This window comes from Enhydra lutris, unplaced genomic scaffold, assembly GCF_002288905.1.
Source record: "Enhydra lutris kenyoni isolate GAN:26980312 unplaced genomic scaffold, ASM228890v2 scaffoldscaffold112, whole genome shotgun sequence".
In the NCBI taxonomy this organism is placed as follows: Eukaryota; Metazoa; Chordata; class Mammalia; order Carnivora; family Mustelidae; genus Enhydra; species Enhydra lutris.
Genome location: NW_019154196.1, coordinates 1,995,669 through 2,012,843, shown reverse-complemented (window position 1 = coordinate 2,012,843; position 17,175 = coordinate 1,995,669). Strand labels below are relative to the sequence as shown.

The following is a 17,175-nucleotide window of genomic DNA, read 5'->3' as shown; positions in this document are numbered from 1 at the left end:
GTATAATCAGTCCTCAGTTGTCTGGCATCACAGAACTGGCTTATTATGGAGATTGTCTCATCCTGGTTTTGCTCATCTAAAGGAAAGGACTCCACAAAAGAAGCAAATAAACTTTTTATTTCCACAACACAACCCATCTTCCCTTTTCCCCAGGAACATAAATTGACCTCTGTCATCAAAGTAGAGGACAAAAGCTGACAAGTGACAGAAGGCAAGGGGTTACTAGAAAAATAGATTATACCCAAGGCTCTTCTGGGGATCCAAACCCCTGTCCCCAGGCTCCTGGTCAGGGCTCACCAAATGGAGAAAACTAAAGACATGAAGAGGCTGGAAACTGACACAAGGAACTCCATTGAGCAAAGGGGAAAGGAGCCTGGCAGTGAAAAGACCTGGAGGGGTTGGGTGGGGTGAGCTTTACTCCTAGTTTGAGTGCTGGAAAAAAGGAAGGGGGAGAAAATAATTTATTGGGTGATACAATGGTATATAGTTTCAATCATGTCAACCATTCCAGAGCTCTCAAGCTAAATTCTGGCCAGTCTATGGAGGTAGAAATTGGGGATGGAAGGAGTTCAGAATCCCTCCTACTTCCCCTGGAGAGTATAGACATTTATTACCCAGCTCTACCCTTTCACCCAACCTGCCTCCCCAAAAAGCTTCCAAATCCCTTAGCTAAAATTTGCATCAGAAAATGGAATGGGAGCAGACCTGTGTCTTGCCCAAGTACCCCCAGCCTGGGAACTGACAAGGTAGAAGAGCAGGGGCAGGGAAAGGGAAGTTAAGTAATGGAGTTACATCTCCCCTCATCCCCTACTCAAACTTAGACCCCTGGGTGGATAGAGGGAAGGGAAACCAGGCAGCTGTTCTCATCAGGGACCCATGCAGACCTGTTGGACAGACATTGCAGGTGAGAGAAGGCTGAGCTGCAGGCCAGGAGGGTTCTTTAGACTCCTAGAGGGAGAAGCGGGCCTGGGTCAAAGGGGAGCAGGAAGCAACAAACAGTGGAAGGAGCCTTTGAGCCCCCAAACTTATGGGCCACCCTCCACCACCACCCGCCCCCCAAGTGCTAACCAGAGGGGCCCCTGCGGGTGGCAGGCTAATCAAGGGCAGAGCTTGATACGGGTGCCCTTGGAGAGCACCCGAAAGAAAGGGAAGACACGCTCGCCCAGGAAAGCAGCTGAGAAGGTATGCACGTGGGCTAGAGTCTCCGCATTGTAGAAGCCTAGGCGCCCAGCCTCATAGTCCAGGTACACGCCAAAGCGCCGTGGTTTCTCACTTGGGCTCAGCAGTGTCTGCTCCGTTGAGCTCTGTGCCTGGTAGCGTTTCCCGTTGGTGCCCACACACCACACTTCCCTCTGGAGCAGGGGCTGTTGGGGTAGGTGGAGCCGGCGGCGGCGATGGTGATGGCGTGAGGAGCTGGCATCCCCGCTGCCCACAGAGGACCCCCCAGAACCCACCTTCTCCTTATGATGGGTCGATTCACGGGCAGCGCCCACCGCCCAGCCCCGCCGCCCGCCCACCTCTACCTCCCAGTAGTGCCGGCCAGAGCGGAAGCCTTGGGCCCCCAATACGCAGCAGTCGGCTGAGAAGCGCTTGGAATGGTCAGCAACCTCCTGCCGCCGCTCTGCCAGGCGGACCCCCCGGCGGTCAGGGGACAGCATCAGAGCTGGGTGAGCCGTGTCAGGGTCCAGCGTCAGGTCCACTTGGGGTGGGGGTGAGGGGAGAAGGACAAATACGCCAGAACAACTGAACAAAAGAACAACTTTTTCCCCATCAGTAGCCAACTCTAAGATTCAGCCTTTCCTGCTGTCCACCCCTTGCCTCCCTCCCTCCCAGGCTTCCAGGTATCCTCACCCCACCCCATCCTAAAAGCCAGACTTGAGTTTCTATGGCCTCCACTTCTTGCTTCCATTCTTGTTTCCAGGACACTGGACGGGTCTAACCTGTGGCCCTGGCTCTTCTTGCTACCCACCCCTCCTCCCTCCCTCCCCCTCCCCCACCTACCTGGTCTAGGATAAAAGCTACTCTTGGCTTGAGGCCCCAAGCAGCCTACCTGTATCCTGCTCCACTTCAGCCCCAATCTCCCCCCGCCTGGGGCCCCGATCTAACCCCCGCTCAGAACCCAATCTCAGGTTTATAAAGGGAAAGGGAAAGGAAGGTCGTAAAAGTGACCTCCCTACCTCGGGCAGCCTGACAGAACATCCGGCTCATTTTCCTCACGATGGCATCTGTCAAGAAGTCATGGCTATGGGGTTGACACGGGTCAGGGGACCAGACCTCTGGGGGCTGCAGCTGTACCTCTTCACACCTGGAGGAAGGGGACCGGGCAGGGGGTGGGACCATGATATTCCCAGAGGGAAGAACAAAAGCTGAGGGGAAGGAGAGGAGGGTCCAGAGGCAGAAACTCGGGTCCTGGGGAAGGAAGGAAAGGAGCGGGATATCCAAGAGAGGTAGGGATGGGGAACCAGATGCCACTGGGTCACAGAGGAAAAGGGTGGCAACACACCTATTGAAAGTCTCCTTGATGTCCTGGGAATAACAGAAACAAAAAGAGGGAGAGGGAAAAAGAGACAAAGAGAGAGTCAGCTGCACAGAGACAGCTCCTTTCTCCCAATCTGATTCCAGCCAGAGAAAGGACTGAACTTGAACAGGGAGTAAGAAAAAGCATCCTCAAGGCCCTCAATAAGCGTATGTCTATCTCAATCATCCCTATGCCTCAGCACACCTAATTCATCTCAATCTGTTACGAGACCAGTAACAGAATTTTCAACCCCAGTAAAAGAATTTTCACAACATGACTTGTGAATCTTTTTCAGGATATCTCTGTCAAAACTTCTTTCCTCAACTCTCCTTTAAAACCCTCATTCTACAATTGGATCTTCTTTCTTTTCACTGGGTATAATCACACGCACACCACATTTGGCATTAACTCTGTCCCCAGCCTCAAAAAACCTTTGGTCTTAGGTTAAATCATTGTGGGGGCCTCTCAATGAGGAGAGAGGCAGCTCTTAACAGATGTTTGGTAAGCACTGCCTGACAGAGCAAATAGGGGTTTTGGGGAGAAGGGGTGATAAGGAAGGGGACACTGCTCACCTGGAGCAGCCGCAGGCCCCCCTGCTGGCTCCGCTCCTGGGCCTCAGCCAGCAGGCGGCTCAGCTGGGCAGCCTGCTCTGCCAGGCGGCTGGCTGCTGCTCCTGCACGCCCTAGCTGGGCTTCATGCATCTCTCGGAGGCGCCGCTCCAACCCTGCCTGCTCTTCAGCCAGAAACCGTGTCAGCCGCCCGAACTCCGAGGCCACAGCTGCCAGCTCTGACTTCATCTGGCTCTGGGATGATGCAAAGGGGATGGTGGATACCACCTCAACACACAGAAACATAAACTTCCAATTTTGCAACTGCTGCCCCTCAACCAAGGTAACGGAGCCCTACATCCCAAATGGAAAGAGGCCCCTGTCCCCTTCCCCACCTCCCAGCCTTACCGGACACCACTCTCACACCCCCAGCACACTGGTCTCAAACTCAACAATTTCTGTCTGCAACTTATCTCCACCCTGGCTAACTAACTTCATTCATCCTTCTGGTCTAAGCTTAAAGATATTCCTAGAGAGAAGTCTTCCCTCCCCTCCAGATCTAAATCAGGACCACCCCCATAAGTATCATTGTATATCATGGCATTAATCTTAATTTATAAGTATGTTTACATTGAAGTATCTTTTAACATCCTTTTCCACCACTGCATAATCTCTGTTTACCACAAGGTCCTCAGACCCTGGAAGAGTACCAACCACAAAGTAGGTACTTAGTAAGAACTTTTTGAAATGAATGAATAAAAAATTCAGGAATCAAGATGTCAAGTTAAGATCTTGACTATACCACTAATGACCTGAGAAAAGTCACCTAATCCTTCTAGATCAGGAGTCTAGCGAACTTTTCCTATAAAGAGCCAAATAATATTTTACATTTTAACAGCCAAGAGGCAAAATCATGGGCATCATGGTGTAGGTACTTCTAAATGTAATGACAGAAAACTTCTGCTCACTCTCATCCCATTTGCCTGGGCTGGGGACTCTTAGATAAGGTCATGCTTTCCACCCATCAGCTAGAGACATTCTTGGGACATAGTATAGCAGGCCAGAGAGGGGAAAGGAAGTTCTGACTGACCAAGTGAGTGAAGGAAGTCAGTTTCACCCTCTGTCCCAGAGACGCTCAGATCCTGACATCATCTCTCTGCAACCCAGGACGCCAGAAGTCACAATCTGAGTATCTGACTAGGGGCAAGAGGACTCCGTGACTCCCAGACTCAGATTCCACTACTTGGTCCCTGGCAGTTGCACAGGGACCTAATATGTAGGTACAAAAAATAAGCACAAGCCCTGGGAAGTGGCAAGACCCCTCACTGACCAGGGCAGTAGGCACGGGAGAGATGAGGGAAGAGGCTTGGTCTCCAAAGCTCAGTGCCAAGCCATTCTCAGTGCTTGCTGACCTTACAAAAACAGGTACAGAGTTGGGGGTGAGGGGTTGATATTAGGGGAAAAAATATCTAAAAATACTCTTTGGGGAGGAGTGATCAATCATGAGAAACAGCTGAGAAACACTGGACTGAAAAGACTCAGTCTCTGCCATGCTAATAGTCACAAATTTCTATCCTCCATTAAACACCCTGGTACCCCCTCTCCTGCTCAGGGCTGCTCTGCCATCTATCCTGGGAACTGTATAGTTCCCCGGAACTGGGAACTTCTCTGATGGCTGTTACATGGATTTTCCTTGCTCACCTCTGCCCTCTGTGCTATCTGCTGTGGTGGGGACTGGGCCTGGAGCGAGGTGTCTGGGTGGTAAGCCTGCTTTTTTGCAGCCCTGGGCCAGGGACCCAACCTCTCCTCACCAGGCCTGCTACCACTCTATTTTGGAACCTAGAAACAAACACACTCTCTACCATCCAAAGCCCCTCTCTCTTCCAGATCCTGAGAATATGTTTACTTCTCTCCCAGGCCTCGGCTGCCTCTCTTCAGGGAATCTAGTCACCACTTTTGAGCGTATGCAGCCCATCTTCCCTGCCCAGATTACAGAGCCAGTCAGCCCTATCAAGGACATTCACCCACCTTCAGCTCTGTCACCCGCCTCTCCTCCTTGGCCTTCATCTTCTGCACAGCCTCTAGGTGCTTCCTCAGTGGTTCCACGTGCCCCTGCAATTTGGCCTGAGGGAATGGGAAAGGAAGGTTAGAGGTCTGGGATGGGAGAGGCACCTGCTTTCAGTGCCCATCTGCCCCATCCTCTCTGCAGTGCACTGGGGCCCAAAGCCTGATCCCCACCACAGGTATCAAATAAGCATCATACTCCCTTCCTCCCCTTTCTTCTCTTCAAATGACAAATGCCTCCAATACTCTGCCTGTACCCATGTACAGAAGCCATGTACAGAACCCCAGATCCTCTAAAAGTAGGATTCTGAGGACTACAGGCTCCATACTCAGAGTTGGGTGGACCTGGCTTGAAGCCCTCATCACATGAAGTCCTCCTGTATGATGTTCCTGCCTATGGTCCTTTCCCCCTCATTAGCAATCTTCCTTGTAACTTTCATCTCTAAAAACTTCTCTGACGATTTTGTTCCTGTCCTAAAGATCCTTCTGTGGTTCTCCACCATCTGCAAAATATGAGGCCCTCATTGCCTCTAAGTTTCTAGCCTCCTCTCCTCTACTTAACCCTTTCTAATACAGATTCTTAGTTTTAGCCACATAAAACTACCTGTCTTTTCCTGAATGTAATTCCATATCTTTATCCATGCTGCTCCCTCTACCTGGGATTGCCTTTCGCCATTTGGCCCAAGGCATTTTTCCTTTAAAACCCAGCTACCGGACCATGGTCCAGATCCTCCCTGCCCCCACTTCCTGTCACCCCAAGGAACATGAATACAACCTTTATAATACTTCTGAGGCACTGTCATGATTTTTAAGTATGCTTCCCCCAAGATAGGGGGGCAGGGGCCCCACATGATTTCTATGCCTCCCTGTCCATTTCTCTCCCACTCACTTACTAACTGAAGAACAAAAATCCTCTCTTCCTATGGTTTTAATCTTCACAGCCAATATGCATTGAGCTCTATGTTCCAATCACTTGTAACAGAATCTTTATCTTTAAAAGACTGTTAGAGACCAGAGATGGGCCCAACCTGTTTTCTTCCCTTTTCAATGTTTCCTACTACTTCTGCCTTTCTCTCTCCTTTCCTTGAGAGGCAGTACAGGGCAGAAGATCTTAAGTCTAGACTCCAATCTAAACCTGAATGTATCCAAGTGACCTGATGCAAGCTACACTTCAAGTTTCCTCACCTTACACGGGAATTGGTAATAACAGAATCTACCTAATGGACAGTATGCTTCACACAGTCTGGCATGTACCAAAGATCAGTAACTGTTATCTAATATTCTCTACCTGTGTCTAAGCTGCCAATGACAACCTGATAATGACCCTTGAACTAAAGAGGTTACTGACCCAGAGTACAAAAGGCAGTTGTTGCACAGGATAAGTGGTTGTAGAAAAAACAACATTAAAAATATTACAAGTAATCACTAACATGAAAGTAGCATGAACTACAAAATTCTCTTTTCATACTACTTTCTACTTTTCTCCAACTCTATTCAGAATTTATGATGCTTAAATTTCTCATTTAATATTTTTCCTAAATACTGGAAAATTGACAAAAAATTCATAAGCACAAATCCAAACAGAGTACGATTTAAGAAAAATTATCAAGGGCTTTCAACTTTTTAGGAGCTTTATTTAAACATCATTTGTATTATTACCTATTCAATAAAGAAATACTTCTACAAAACAACACTGTTTCAAGCTAGTGCTAGTTAATGTACATATTTGAAAAGGATTAACTATCTGCCCATAACATAGCCTGTAAGTTAGAAAAGGAATCACTCAATTTAGTTCTATATAGTAAAACTTATGTATTTACATCTGCTGATCAGTTAATGGCAGATTATTTGCATCTATATGGCCTCCTCAAACTGCAAATCCCTACTGGGCTGGCATACAACAGATGTGGCTAACACAAATTAAAATCCAGTTTCAGAAGCTCTTCAGAAGAGTCCTGTAGGAGGAGGGTGGAGAAGGGGTGGAACGCCCATGAAGAGTCCACCCCAAGATTCAGTTAACAAACTGACTGTCCATCGATGTGTATGGTAAACTAGGAGTCAAAAAAAAAAAAAAAAGAGAGAGAGAGAGGTAAAAAAGGACAAAAGGAGATCACAACTTTCCCCAATAATGCAGTGTTTAAAAAACAGGTGATGTTACCAATACAGTGATTCCCATGCTACACTGGGCTTTCTTAAAGATATTCTGATAATCTCCCTGTCTCTGACTCAGAATCTCGAGTGGTAGGGCCCACTGTACTTTTGAAAACTCCCCCAGTAACTGGGACAATCACTGCGTGGAAGAAACAGTTACTTGTCATGAAAGGATGTTAGGTTTGTCTTAGCTGTTACTCATAGCTGAGAAGTTCTAGACTGGTTACTCTAAAATTAGGGTAATGATAAGATTACCTAAATGAGGTTACTGTGTGAGAAGATATGAAAACATGGGTCATAACACAAAAAAGTTCCGCACATGGGAGCTACCCTCTCTTCCTCCTGGACCCACTATTTCAAACTAATCCCAGCTTTCACTAAGTGGTGCTATTTGTGCTGGCTGTCTCATAGACAGATCTTCACTTATATCCCCAAAGACTGAAGGCCAGAAGTACGGTGCAAAGTATTAACCAAACTAGAATCAGACTCCAAGAAGTCACATGTCAGGAAAGTCAAACAAGACATCTAAATGGTGGTGACACTGTTAACAGTATGCAGGGGCGCAGGCACAGGGGAGGGGGATCATAACCAAGTCCATCACTTACTAGTAACTGTGTGGCCCTGTGTATATTACTTAAATCTGTTTCCTAACCTGTAAAACAGGGATAGAAACTATATCAAACTTACACAATTGTTTTGAGTTTTAAATGAGACAGTCCATGAAAAGTGCTTAGTACAGTTCCTGGTGTACATCATAAGTTAACTGTTCACTAAAAATTAACTTTTAATCCTGGAGAAACTAGAGTTCCAAAACTTTCAGAGATGCCTGAGTGAATATTCCCAAGTGCAGAGCCCGGTCTTCTGACTTAAGAAGCATCTCCCTTTCCCCTGCGTTCTCAGGAAAGGTAAGTTCTAGTCAGTACATAGACTGATGCAGATCCAGCAAAAGTCCGTGAGGAGAAACAAGCCCTATCGGGGGTAGGTGAGAAGCCCATCAAATGGCAAGTGCAGAGTATCTGTGTATGACACTAGTAATCATTTCTACATTCCTGCTCCTTAAGGCACTTTCTTTTTCCTTGAGGCCCCAATTAATTCCCAACTCTAGGGGTCTGAGTCAAGGACAGAGTGAAGACTCATCCAGAGGAAAATGAGACTGGTGGTAAAGCCTGAGGAGCCTGTCACCTGCACTCCTACACTTAAGAGACACTGGAATTGGGAAACAGGAGTGCTTTTCCTAAGAGATGCAACCCAATGATATGCTATCACCTGGGCTTTGCCCAATTTCTTTTGAGGAAGCCAATCTTCCTGGTCTTCTTCACTGTTCTGCTTTGTCTGTGTGCAGGATCCTTCTCAGTCTAACCCACCTTGAGGCCAGTTAAGTGCTAAAAGGAGAATCAGCGCACCAGGGCATGAAGTTCTGGGGTTAGGAGGGGACATGTTTCCTTTTCCCAGCTCCTCTTACTTCCTCTCCACCCCCACTAAACTCCCATCCTCTACTTCTCTCACCTTATACTCCTGCACCACCTCCTCCAACGGCACCACGCTGTGCTGTTTGTGGCTCCTGGATTCTCGGCACACCACACAGATGGCCTCTTCATCCACCTCGCAGAAGAGCTTCAGGGCTTCCTGGTGTTTGGGACAAATGCCCTGCTCGCTCCCACGGCTCCCTCGACCAGGAGTTGGGTGCATCTGCCGAATCACCTGGACCATGTTGGCCAGCTGCAGGTTGGGGCGGAAACTCCGCCTGGGAAAGCTCTTTCGGCACTGGGGGCAGGTGAAGCACCTCCGAGGGGCTGGAGGCGGGGGCAGTGGGGTGACGGGGTCTAGCTCCTCTTCCTCGTCCTCCTCCAGCACTTCCTCCTCGTCCTCCTCATCCTCCCCTCTCAGGTCCTCCTCCATGTCCCCCAAGTAGTAGTCCAAATCTTCCTCCTCGTCCTCCTCCTCCCACACGTAGTCCATGTTGTCCCAGTTGGACCCTCCCATGCCACTGGTCCAGAACACACCCTCCTCTTCCTCCTCGACCTCCTCCTCCATGTCGCCCTCATAGTCTTCATCCCGCATGGGGGTGTCCCACCCCCCACCGGCCCCCACAGCCTCCACTTCCTCCTCCTCTCCGTCCTCCTCTTCCTCCTCCCGGTCCAACTCGTCTCTGTCCTCCTCATCCTCCCCTCCCCACAACTGGGTTACACACACTCGGCAGAAGTTGTGCCCGCAGCCGATGGACACGGGGTCCGTGAAGTAATCGAGGCAGATGGCGCACACCGCCTCCTCCTGAAGGGTCTGCACAGGGTTGGGTGCCATGGCAACGGCAGCCATCTTAGTGTCCAGTCAGCCAGTGTAGATGGGCGGTGGGGGGGGCTGGGGGCGGGGGTCTTCCCTCTCAGACGCCCTGACGACCCGGCCCCACCCCCACCCCGCCTCTCCACACCTTGCCTCAAGCGCAGACAGAGGAAGGTCCTCCCGACAACCCACCCCTCCACACAGAGTTCCCTACTCCTAGACGACAACCGTGTCTCTGCGAGTGGAGGGTACAGAGCTCAGCGATACAGCCAAGTCCCTCAGGTGGCCCTGAGTGCAAATCTGTCCCAACGCTCCCTTGGCCTCCTCATAAACCCCCGCCCCTCCTCACTTCCTGGCTCCGCCCCCTCACTTCCGGTCTTCCTTCCAACACTTCCGGTGTCTGCGAGTCTCCTAAGCTCGCGAGTTCCCTCCGCGGTAGCGCTACGCCCCCTTCTTTCCTCCCGGGCCCCTGGGCGACAGGAAACGGCGAGGAGACGCTCTAGCAGGCACACGGGAACAGGGCGGGAGGGCTAGAACGATGGAGGCCCTCGTCTCTGTAATATGAAGGAGCAGGGAACGCGGACGACCTGGAAGATCCGGCCTCCCCCATCCCCCAACACTGGGGGTAAACTTCGGGGAACGGCGGAAGCGCTTAGCGGCTGTCCGCTCTCGGTGCCGTGACCGCGTCGGCCCGGCGCCATCCTACTAACCGAACACGGACGACTACACCAGGGACTCCCCACAGCCGATTCCGGAAGCGGAGGGGCGGGTCCCGTTGAGCATCCTCAAGTACTTCCGGCCCTTCTAGGCCGCGGACTTTGTTGTTTGGGAACTCAGAGTTCCTCGGAGAGGGCTCGGGGCGGGGATCGGAGTCCTTGCCCATCCTCCCCCAACGCAGTGGGCGTTTCCACGCGCGTTTGAGGAACTGCCGTGAGCTAGCTGCCGTATCGTTCAGACGAGTCGTTCAACTGCTCCTTCGTAAAGGAGGAGCGAAATCATGACTTGAACATTCACACAGTGAGACACTCTTTAGCTGTAGAAAGGGAATCCTCTTCAGGATGTGTCATGAGGTGAGGAAAGCGAGGTGCTGAGAAGTGTAGAACCATGCTACCGTTTGCAACACGGGACGGGATGTCGGGTGTATCTGGTAACTTTGTCGTCCTGCGTTTGCTCATGTAAAGTAAGGGCAAGCGTCCCTGTCAGAGGGTTTTGTGAAATTAGAGTCACCGTCATTTCAAAGCGGTTAGCAGGTTGTTGAGCACACGGTGGGTGAGTTTGGGGCCGTCGGTTCATTCGATGAAGCTTGGCGCTGGGCGCCACGCACGCCCCGTGCCCACACCGCCTCGAGGTGTGCGTGCGCGCGGCCCAGCCCGAGAGCAGGGCGTCAAACCGGGTTTGCGGTGCTCAGTTTATCCGAGAGGCTCCCGTCCAGGCTGCGGGACTGTGTGACTAAAAGTGCCGCTTTGGGACGCAGGGCGTCTCCGTCAAATACACCTTTGGGGTGACCGAAACAATACCCGAGGCTTCTGAAGAATTTCTCCTTTAATGAAACAAGACAGGGAAGCCTGCAGGGGCAGCGACAGGAGCGTTCTTCGCGGGCCGACTTCCCGGGGAGCGCCGGCCGCCGCCGCGGGATGCCCGGACTGGGCGCGCGCGCTACTCACCCGGTCCTGGAGGCGCTTTGCCGCCCGTGGGGACGCGCCCGGAGGACGCCCGCTTCCTCAGAAGGGTGGCTGAACACGTCCGAACCAGCAATGCTCGTGGGTGAGCAACCAGACGAGGCCGTGCCCGGAGAAGTGTGGCAGCGAGCCCCGAACACAGCTCGGCCGCCAGCGCAGGGAACGCGCGCCGCTCGGAGCCCCGGCTTCGTACAACCCTGTCACTCCTGACCCTGTGTAGCTTCAGGGTGGTGTTTGCCAAGACTGATTAGCGTCTGTTTCCGTAGTGTAGTGGTTATCACGTTCGCCTCACACGCGAAAGGTCCCCGGTTCGAAACCGGGCGGAAACAACTTTTGGTCTGTGGTCACTTCGCGCCCCTCCTGCACCCCAAGGAGGGGAGGGGCTGGGGTCACGCAGAGGATGGTCTGTGGTCACTTCGCGCCCCTCCTGCACCCCAAGGAGGGAAGGGGCTGGGGTCACGCAGAGGAAAGGACATGTGCACATCTCCCTCTTTTTCTTGTTGGAGACAGGCAGTAAAACGGGACAGCACGGAGCGCGCCCTCCATAAATTCTCCAATGTAAACTGAGGCTCGCTCCTCAGCTGATCTCTTGCTCTTCCCCCACAAGCGTGCGCAGAGCCTCCTCTCCCGGGTTGGGGCAGCCTTATCGTCGGCTCCTCCAGCCCTAGTCACGAGGATGGTCGGACACACACAGGTGCTCCATATTTGCCTCGTCCCTGCGTGGGCATTTCAGTCTTCTAGGATAGAATAGAAAGTGCGTGTATGTGCCCGGCTAGCTCAGTCGGTAGAGCATGAGACTCTTAATCTCAGGGTCGTGGGTTCGAGCCCCACGTTGGGCGCACGTAATTTTGAAAAGGGGGAAAAAAAGAACTTTTGAAACGAGGTTCTCTCCAGACCCGCAGCGAGTGGAACTCGGCCCCCCTGGCAGGGCGCGCGGGAACTAGGCAGGTGGCTGCCGGTAGCCCAGCTAGAGACTGCTCCCAGCGCTCGGGCCCCCGCTGGCTTAGGCAGCAAGGACGCGGTCGCTGCTGCCCGCGGGTAAGTTCCCCCCAGGGCCTGCTCCTTGGGCCACCATTCCGCTCGCTGAAGTCCGCCCGCCTATGATCGAGGCGGATGGGGCCCCGTCTGTGAACTGGACTGGCAGTCCGGTGTCCGCAGCGCGTAGGAGCGCAGGGTGCGGCGGGGCTCCCGGAAGCTGAGGGGGACCCAACGGCCGCCCGATTCGCGACCACTTTACTGGATGGCTGAGAGGCTGAGCATTCTCGCGCTCTCGCCGCGCCGCGGGGTCTTTTTCCAGGGAGACAAGAGTGCCCTTCCCGATGGGAGGCCCTCCTTTTCAGTGCATTCCTCTTTTTAAGGGTCCATCTGTTGGGAAATGTTGCTCCTACACAGAGAGGCATGTAAAAATATCCTTTATTTTGGAAAAACCCTAGCACGAACATCGTCAGTTTACTGGTCTCTTCAGAAAATTCTTCCTTAACTTCAATTGAACTGCTTTTCCAGTCCTGCAAATTCAGTCCGTTTTCAGGGTTTCTGTATGTACGAGTTTCCCTGGATACCCGTCAGACCGCCGGAGAAGTCTATCAGGCACAAAGCTGGTTTGCTGGACTTGCTAAGCAGAGGGCTGAATCGCCGTCAGTCTTGAGAATCCTGTGTCGAAGACAGGAATTAGGGGAAGTTTAGCCTGACACCGTATAAGGGCTGTCTGGACAGGAATTGGCCAAAGTTTGTAAAATAGGCAGATTTGCTGGTACAGTCCTACTGGCTCATGGGACTTACTTTTACTGTATGGTCTTAGCTTGGAATTAATGGTCCTAAATAAGCTTGTGTCCCAGGAGTTTCAACTTTGACATTTTTTCTTGGACAAATATTTGTGGATTCATTTGCAAATTGTAGTTTCAGGGTTTTAATTTTTTTTTTTTTTAACCTTCTTCCCTGGAAATGGAAAACATCCTAAAAGATCCTGGCTTTCATTAAGGGGAAGCCAAAGCGGACAGGCATCCCGTTGCCATCTCCCAGCAAGCTAGGGGCATCCCCGCTGGAGCTTTTTGCTACAATTCCTGCTTCTCTTTCCCCTCCACTGCTTCCACGGTTGCCCCTCCAGCCAGGCCCAAATGGGAATCCCTCTGGTTGTTATGCCCGAGTTTTTGCATCCGAGAGACCACCAAGGAGCTAAGCACTGATGCAATCACACGAGGGTTTATTTGACAAGCTTAAGCTTGGGCCCAAGTATACCCGACACAGCAGAGTAGGGACTTGGACCCCAAGCCAGATTACAGTTAGAGTTTTTAAAAGGCAGAGTAGGGGTGGACTCGGCGGTGGGTGAGGACAAAGGGGGTTCTGGATGAAGTAAGTCTCTAAGGAATTTTGGAAGCGAGGTCTCCAGGACCTTGAGGGGCCAGCTATAGTCTGGGGAAAAGGTTATTCATTACCAGTAATAAAAATCTTCTCGTGAGACCCTTTAGATGTATATCAGTGGGTGATATGCTTGGGAATGATTGCTGACACAATCTTGGAGGTTTAGAGATAAAGTTTCACATTTCTCCTCTCAAGTGTCCTTGTTAGTGAGATTTAGGTTTAGAAGAAATTTAACTTTATTTACATTTCCTTCTGCCTCAGCCTCCTTTAGTTTTATGGTGGGGAGGGCGACATTGTTAAGATAGCTTCTTTGTTATAAATCTCTAGGACTTTTGTAAACCAAGGGAGACTCCTGTCTTGCAGAATTGTGATCTCTGCAAGTTAACTATTTGTTTTTCTTTAGGGCAGCCAGGGGTGCCTGGGGAATGTCACACATACTACCGAGGGGAGGGGAGCGGGTGGAGAGGAGGTGCGAGGTGCAAGGTGCCAGCTTTTGCTTTGTCAAGATGGCTGTACTTATGTCAGGGCTAGACTCGAGGTGGGTACAGCCTTTTCTTGGCCTCCACATGGTAAGTGATCCGCTGCTCTTAGCACAAAAGAGGCAAGCGCTGATCAGTTCAGACATTCAGCAAACACAAGGAAAGTAGGAGTTTTGGTCTTTCTCCTCCTTGGCAAAGGTGGCCATGGAGGCAGAAGAACTCTCTCTGATTTACCTTTCAGAAGGTAAATCCTTCAGGAACGGTGACCAGAAGGTGAGACGGGAGTGAGACTGAGTCAGAGAGAGGAACTGGAGGTACACAGTCATGGTCTAGACAGGAAGCAGTTAGCACAGCAGTGGGGAGGCAGCAGTCAGATGGGAGAAGTGGGTGAAGGAGCTAGGTGCATGGTTTATACCTGGGCAGGAGAGGGGGCTCCTTGGGTTCTGCTTTAGATGGTTTAGTAACAGAAATCAAAGTCTGAGGGCAGGAGTACGGCCAACACTGACTCCACTTTTGGCCCTCCATCCTCTTCAAGCCAGGGCAATGACCTCCCTCCCACTACATGTTCCAGGCCCGTGGACGTTAATTAATGCCATGACACAGAATTTGGGAAGGCTTGTTCTGATCTTCCCTAAAGTGGCACACAGAAGGCACCACTCTAGGTAACTAGTAGAGATCCTTTGATGTACAGATGGCACCACTTTAGATAACTACCCTGTGACCTCACCACCATACTCCTCATTCCATAAAATCTAGGGATTAAGGTCTGGACTGCACAGAGAATAGCTGTGGAGAATGGCACAGCACCGCCTGGATGGTCTGTTCCCACCCATAGTCCCTATCAGTAAGTTACCCTGAATGAAACTCTCCATAAGTGATACAGAGTGGCTTGCTTTATTTTTTCCCTCTTAATGTGCCTTCTCACTCTAGAGTATACATTACTGGCTCTCCACCTTCTAACACTAAGGAGTGGGGTGGGGGGTGAGAGAGAAGTAAGGAGTTCAGTCTTGAACAGGTTGGACATGTCGAAACACGTCCAAGACACATGGATCTGAAGCTTGGGGAGAGCTGTCTTTGCTGGAGCCACAGATGGGTGGGGTAGAGGTTAGGTCAAGCTGTCAATCGCAGTGTGACTCTCCAGGGAGATAGTATTGAGTAGACAGATGGAGGAGTCAGAATAGGAGTAAAGCTAGCAATGAAGCTTCCACTGAGGCCAAGGGAGTCAAGATGTACAAAAAAAAAGAGGAACAGATCTGTAGAGTCAAATTCCATACATGGTCTAGTAAAGGAATGTGGTAAGGCCTCTACGGATTGAGCCACCTGCAGGCCCCTGGTGATCTTGATGAGAGAACTAGACTCATACAAGAGGACCTCCTGCCCAGTGGTTTGGTGGATAGGGGATTACAAACTGAAGATGCTCAAGATCCCGACTCAGCAGAACTCTGCCTCCATTCCAATTCCTGTCTCCACATGTCTTCCAGAATCAGCATAGGTGACCAAAAAAAACCCCATTTTGCAATATTAAATCATCAATAATAATCTTACATTTGCAGATATAGAGATCTACATATACCATGTGTTAAGCCTCATCCCAATTATGGACATTCAATGCTAGAATTGATTAGTTTTATTTTTAGAAAATACTTAAAAGATTTAATTACATTTCAAATTTAAAATTTTCAGCTTTATTTAAATAACATTGACTTAGAATTTGATATTTCAATATCCTTTTTATTTTTAATAGATAATTCCACCTAATTTAGAAGAAACAATCATTTCTGAAGCATATGTAAAACTAATTTTATTTTTGGCTAATTTATATCTACATTTTGACGAAATATATTCAAAGCTCATATTCTTTGAATGTGTTTACCATTTCCTTAATCCTTTAGATCGTTAGTGTCAATCCAGCTCAAAATGGGTGAAAACTTACCCTTGAGCTGTCTTGCTAGAGGAAAGAGACAAAATGGAGAGAATTATCTAGTCTCAGACCTCCAAAGCCGCATTTACCTTCCTTGCTGCGACGCCTGCTTTCTTTCATTCCCTGTTTTGTTTTGAGTTGCTGAATGTGACTGGTTTCCGGATCTACTAATCGGTGGAGCTGGGCAGTTAGACAATATTACTGGGGCCCACGTGGAACGGTTCCAAGAACTCTGCCTCCCGGGTTAGGTAGAGACCCTGGCAGTGCCCATGACTGTAAGTCTTATTAGACTCACGAAAGACATGTATTGCTATCTGTTTCCGTAGTGTAGTGGTTATCACGTTCGCCTAACACGCGAAAGGTCCCCGGTTCGAAACCGGGCGGAAACACTGGAAAGGCATTGGTTTGTTTTTTTTGTTTTTTTTTTCCTCTTCTTTTCTTTTCTTTCTTTTTCTTCCTTCTTTCTCTTTATCTGGAACAGTTTCAGTGAATTTGTTTACTTCAGTCATCTGTCTTTGGAACGTACGTGCATATATGTTTGAATACTTTTTATAGTTTTGCACGTACTCTTGTCTTTTCTCATTCTTGACCCGTTCACTTCAACCAATACAGTCCAGGCCTCGAGGTCTGTGGTATTAGAAGGTGGTGGATGTCTTTGGAGCATTCCTTCAAAGAACTTAAACGAGCGTGACCGGTTAAAAGGCAACAAAAGGCAAGAAGCCCCCGCAACCATACATGAAATATTAAAAAGTGCAAGCAGGCATGAGCTGGAAATATATGGTGGAAGTCAGGCCAGGGAAAAGTACTCTCAGGAAAGACCGTAGCGGTGCTAATTACCGCGCCAGGTGCACGCTCTGTGCTGATGGTGTCCGGTCCTGTTTTAGGGGTCCGCCTCAAAGGAGCCTAACCACCCCGGGAGGTACGTAACATTGTTGTCCCCGGTTTCCAGGTGACGCCGTTGACGTACAGACACTTCACAGAGGGTGAGGGAACCTGGGGGTACAGGAAACAGAAGTGGGAGCTAAAGGATGGAGGAGAGGAAAAGCCGCAGGGCACCGAGAGAAATTCAATCAAGCCCAGCGGGGAAAGCAGCTTTGGTTCTGCCCGCGGACTGTCAGTGATTGGCTGGGTGAGGCCAACGGCGACTGCGGCCAGTCCACACCACCGACACTCCCAC

General features: G+C 50.3%; 1 protein-coding gene and 3 non-coding genes across 9 annotated transcripts; 3 read left to right on the top strand and 1 right to left on the bottom strand.

Annotated features, from left to right (window-relative positions):
* Positions 1–98: 98 nt before the first annotated feature.
* LOC111139674 (tripartite motif containing 41) lies at positions 99–9,654 on the bottom strand. Of its 6 annotated transcripts, XM_022492018.1 has the most exons (7): positions 8,788–9,654; positions 5,095–5,190; positions 3,091–3,321; positions 2,504–2,526; positions 2,178–2,305; positions 1,524–1,699; positions 99–948 (listed from the first exon to the last, which is right to left on the bottom strand). In XM_022492018.1, the coding sequence occupies exons 1-7, from the start codon at positions 9,595–9,597 to the stop codon at positions 808–810; spliced, it is 1,605 nt and encodes a 534-aa protein (XP_022347726.1). In that variant the 5' UTR covers positions 9,598–9,654; the 3' UTR covers positions 99–807. The 6 variants fall into 6 exon arrangements, with proteins under 6 accessions (XP_022347726.1, XP_022347723.1, XP_022347725.1 ...); XM_022492015.1 differs by having other exon boundaries at positions 99–1,699; positions 3,091–3,354; XM_022492017.1 differs by having other exon boundaries at positions 99–1,699.
* Positions 9,655–11,496: 1,842 nt separating this feature from the next.
* On the top strand, positions 11,497–11,569 carry TRNAV-CAC. The gene has a single exon. It is a non-coding gene; the product is annotated as a tRNA-Val (tRNA).
* A 437-nt stretch (positions 11,570–12,006) lies between these two features.
* TRNAK-CUU lies at positions 12,007–12,079 on the top strand. The gene has a single exon. It is a non-coding gene; the product is annotated as a tRNA-Lys (tRNA).
* A 4,235-nt stretch (positions 12,080–16,314) lies between these two features.
* On the top strand, positions 16,315–16,387 carry TRNAV-AAC. The gene has a single exon. It is a non-coding gene; the product is annotated as a tRNA-Val (tRNA).
* Positions 16,388–17,175: the final 788 nt, after the last annotated feature.